The sequence below is a fragment of the Telopea speciosissima genome, chromosome 11, assembly GCF_018873765.1.
Source record: "Telopea speciosissima isolate NSW1024214 ecotype Mountain lineage chromosome 11, Tspe_v1, whole genome shotgun sequence".
NCBI classification, from domain to species: Eukaryota; Viridiplantae; Streptophyta; class Magnoliopsida; order Proteales; family Proteaceae; genus Telopea; species Telopea speciosissima.
The window spans coordinates 49,301,011-49,303,480 of record NC_057926.1 but is presented as its reverse complement, the minus strand read 5'-3'; the positions used below and the strand labels follow the sequence as shown (position 1 = coordinate 49,303,480).

The window sequence follows — 2,470 nt, the reverse complement described above, 5'->3', positions numbered from 1 at the left end:
AGGTTTTTTTTTTGGGGGGGAAAAAGAATGCCATCCGGTCACGTAGCATGCCGCCCTGCGTCCAAACACAGGGTGCATGCAATGACTGCCGCACCCCTGGTCATTTCCATCTTTCCAAGGGATATGACAATCATTCCGTTTGCCCCCATAAGCGACTGGTGGCGTTCTCTTTCCTTTTTTTTTTGACAAAAAAAAACGAAGGACAATGGAAAGAGGGAACACTACAAATTAAGACGAAGAAGAAATAAGGTTTTTAAAACATATTAGCTATGACGACAATGGAACACTACAAACGTGAAGTTACTACTCTAACCAAGAACAGAGGAAACAAGCTAGGTTGAATACTTCAATAACAACAGGACACACCACATGAAGGAAGAGCAGAAGACAATGAGGGAACAATTAGCGATCCACCACAAATAAAATCTTCAGTTCTGAACCTCCAAGATATTTATTTGCACTCTCTTTAATTTCATGCCTTAACAAGCTTTGATACAGAAGCAACGACGGCGAAATCCTTTGCAGACACCTCCTTCAAATCCCTCACTCCTGCAGATATGACCACAGTTGCTATGGCGGAAGCATGATCCCTTGTAGTGATTACTCTGTGACTCACAGGTTCTTGCTTCAGCCACCTTCGGCCCCATCTTTTCTATCAAGTTTAACAAACCATCATTATTAAACTATGAAACCAATGACTTAATTACTGTTAATTACAGATCGAGAACAAAAGTAAATATCAAATAGGGCTGAAGTTGGGCACCCCGCTAGCTTTCCTAGAGGGTAGGGGGATTTTCCTAGGAGGGAGGAGAGAGCAAACACAATGTTCAGCATAACGTTTGCGTGCCCAGCCTTTACCCTTTCAAACATAAGGGGAAGCTAACGCAGGGCCACACACATATAAAAGCACATTAGGGGTGAGATTTTCACCTTTCATAGGGGGTGTGGAGGTCATTTCAACCGTCCACTGTGTCTAGACATGGTACACTCCCCCACAAAGAACTTTTCTCCAATAAAAGTAGTGAGGAAGTTAGACTTCTAAGAATTTTTATCTTTTCAAGTGTGATGTACCACCCAGTACACCTTTAAAGTGCATCAGACGGTACACCTCACTTGTGCATCTTTAAAAATCCAATGCACAAGTGAGGTACACCGTCCGATGCACTTTAAAGGTGCACCTGTTGAGAGGATAAAAATTTGATTTCTAACTTCCCCATATTAGGTATGTACCAGATTACATGGGCCGTGGTTCTTTTTAGACCAAAGAGTCAACTTTGATGGACACAAAACTCATCAAAAACCATAAAAATGGAATCTTGAAGTGGAAAAATGGTTTCCAATATCAAATACCAAAAAACCATGCACCTTCTGATCAATGATGAAATGGTAATAGGCTATCCTATGCTTTCATTCCACGGAAAGTGGTGTCAGCTTTGGTGCCATACACATAATCACCATATGATCAGAATCAGATGGTGGGTTATCAAGCTGAACTAATTTTGGTCTAATGTAACTAGATAGGTCAAGATAAGAACCGGTGGCCATGAGAAGAAGCATGAAGACGAGCAAAACTGAACACAGACGAATCTTCTTCAGCTCCATTGATCTCTATGTGTTATGAGAGAGAGAAAGAGAGAGAATACAAAGGAAAGCAACCATGGTGGGTCTTATATAAGCTTTTCTAAACTCCTACTTTAGGGAACAAGTGGTCCCTGAGAAAATTAAAAAAGGGTAAATTACACGTTATCCCCTAATTTTTAAACGAAACTCAAATCATCCCCTGATTTTTGAAAAAACTTAAATCACCCCTTCTATAGGAATGGTATTAGTCTGCTGTTAGTTATTGATATGAAAAGACTATTTTATCCTTATATTAAAACATTAGAATTAAATTTATAATACTATCCTTCTTTCATCTTCAACATTGATCAAGGGTAGTTTAGGGATTTAAATTTATTTAACTGGCTAACATCATCATTTAACAAGATAAAACTAACGATAGAGATTAATTTGTCATATTGGAGTCTAAATCAAGGGGTGATCTGAGTTTCGTTTAAAAACCAAGGGGTGACTGTATAATTTTTTTTTTTTGGTGTAACCCATTAAAAAAAGAGAAATCACGTGAGTCCTACTTAGATAACGCCTCCAAGCTGTGCTTACCAATGAAAGAGAATCCCGACCATTGTAATGGTCGTCGTATGGATTCTCTCTCCTGTCACAAGTTCCATGACCATCCAACGGTGGATATTCAAAATGGGGAAACTCCTTACGAGGACTGTTACAACATTTTATGGCGTTTTATTGATGTTAACGCTTAATTAATGGTAATTAATTTTCTAAGTTATCTTCAGTTAATTTTTTTATTCTATTTTAGATAACCCTTTTCGCCGACCATTGGTGGGCACGATTTTAGATTCGAATCATGTTTGCTCATATGGCAGAGATCGAGAGTAATTTGATCGAATCGGTG

The 2,470-nt window shown here is 38.8% G+C and overlaps 1 protein-coding gene across 1 annotated transcript; it reads right to left on the bottom strand.

The window, feature by feature from the left end:
• Positions 1-475: 475 nt before the first annotated feature.
• LOC122644668 (defensin Ec-AMP-D1-like) lies at positions 476-1,644 on the bottom strand. The gene is made up of 2 exons (XM_043838058.1): positions 1,536-1,644; positions 476-652 (listed from the first exon to the last, which is right to left on the bottom strand). Exons 1-2 carry the CDS (start codon positions 1,600-1,602, stop codon positions 480-482), a joined length of 240 nt encoding a protein of 79 aa, XP_043693993.1. The 5' UTR covers positions 1,603-1,644; the 3' UTR covers positions 476-479.
• Positions 1,645-2,470: the final 826 nt, after the last annotated feature.

What these genes read in the sequence shown, in the direction of transcription:
- LOC122644668 (XM_043838058.1), bottom strand. Translation starts at nt 1,602, where the DNA reads ATGGAGCTGAAGAAGATTCGTCTGTGTTCAGTTTTGCTCGTCTTCATG. An exon ending in GCTTCTTCTCATGGCCACCG is followed by an intron (nt 653 to 1,535) that starts GTTCTTATCTTG and finishes TAAACTTGATAG; the next exon opens with AAAAGATGGGGCCGAAGGTG.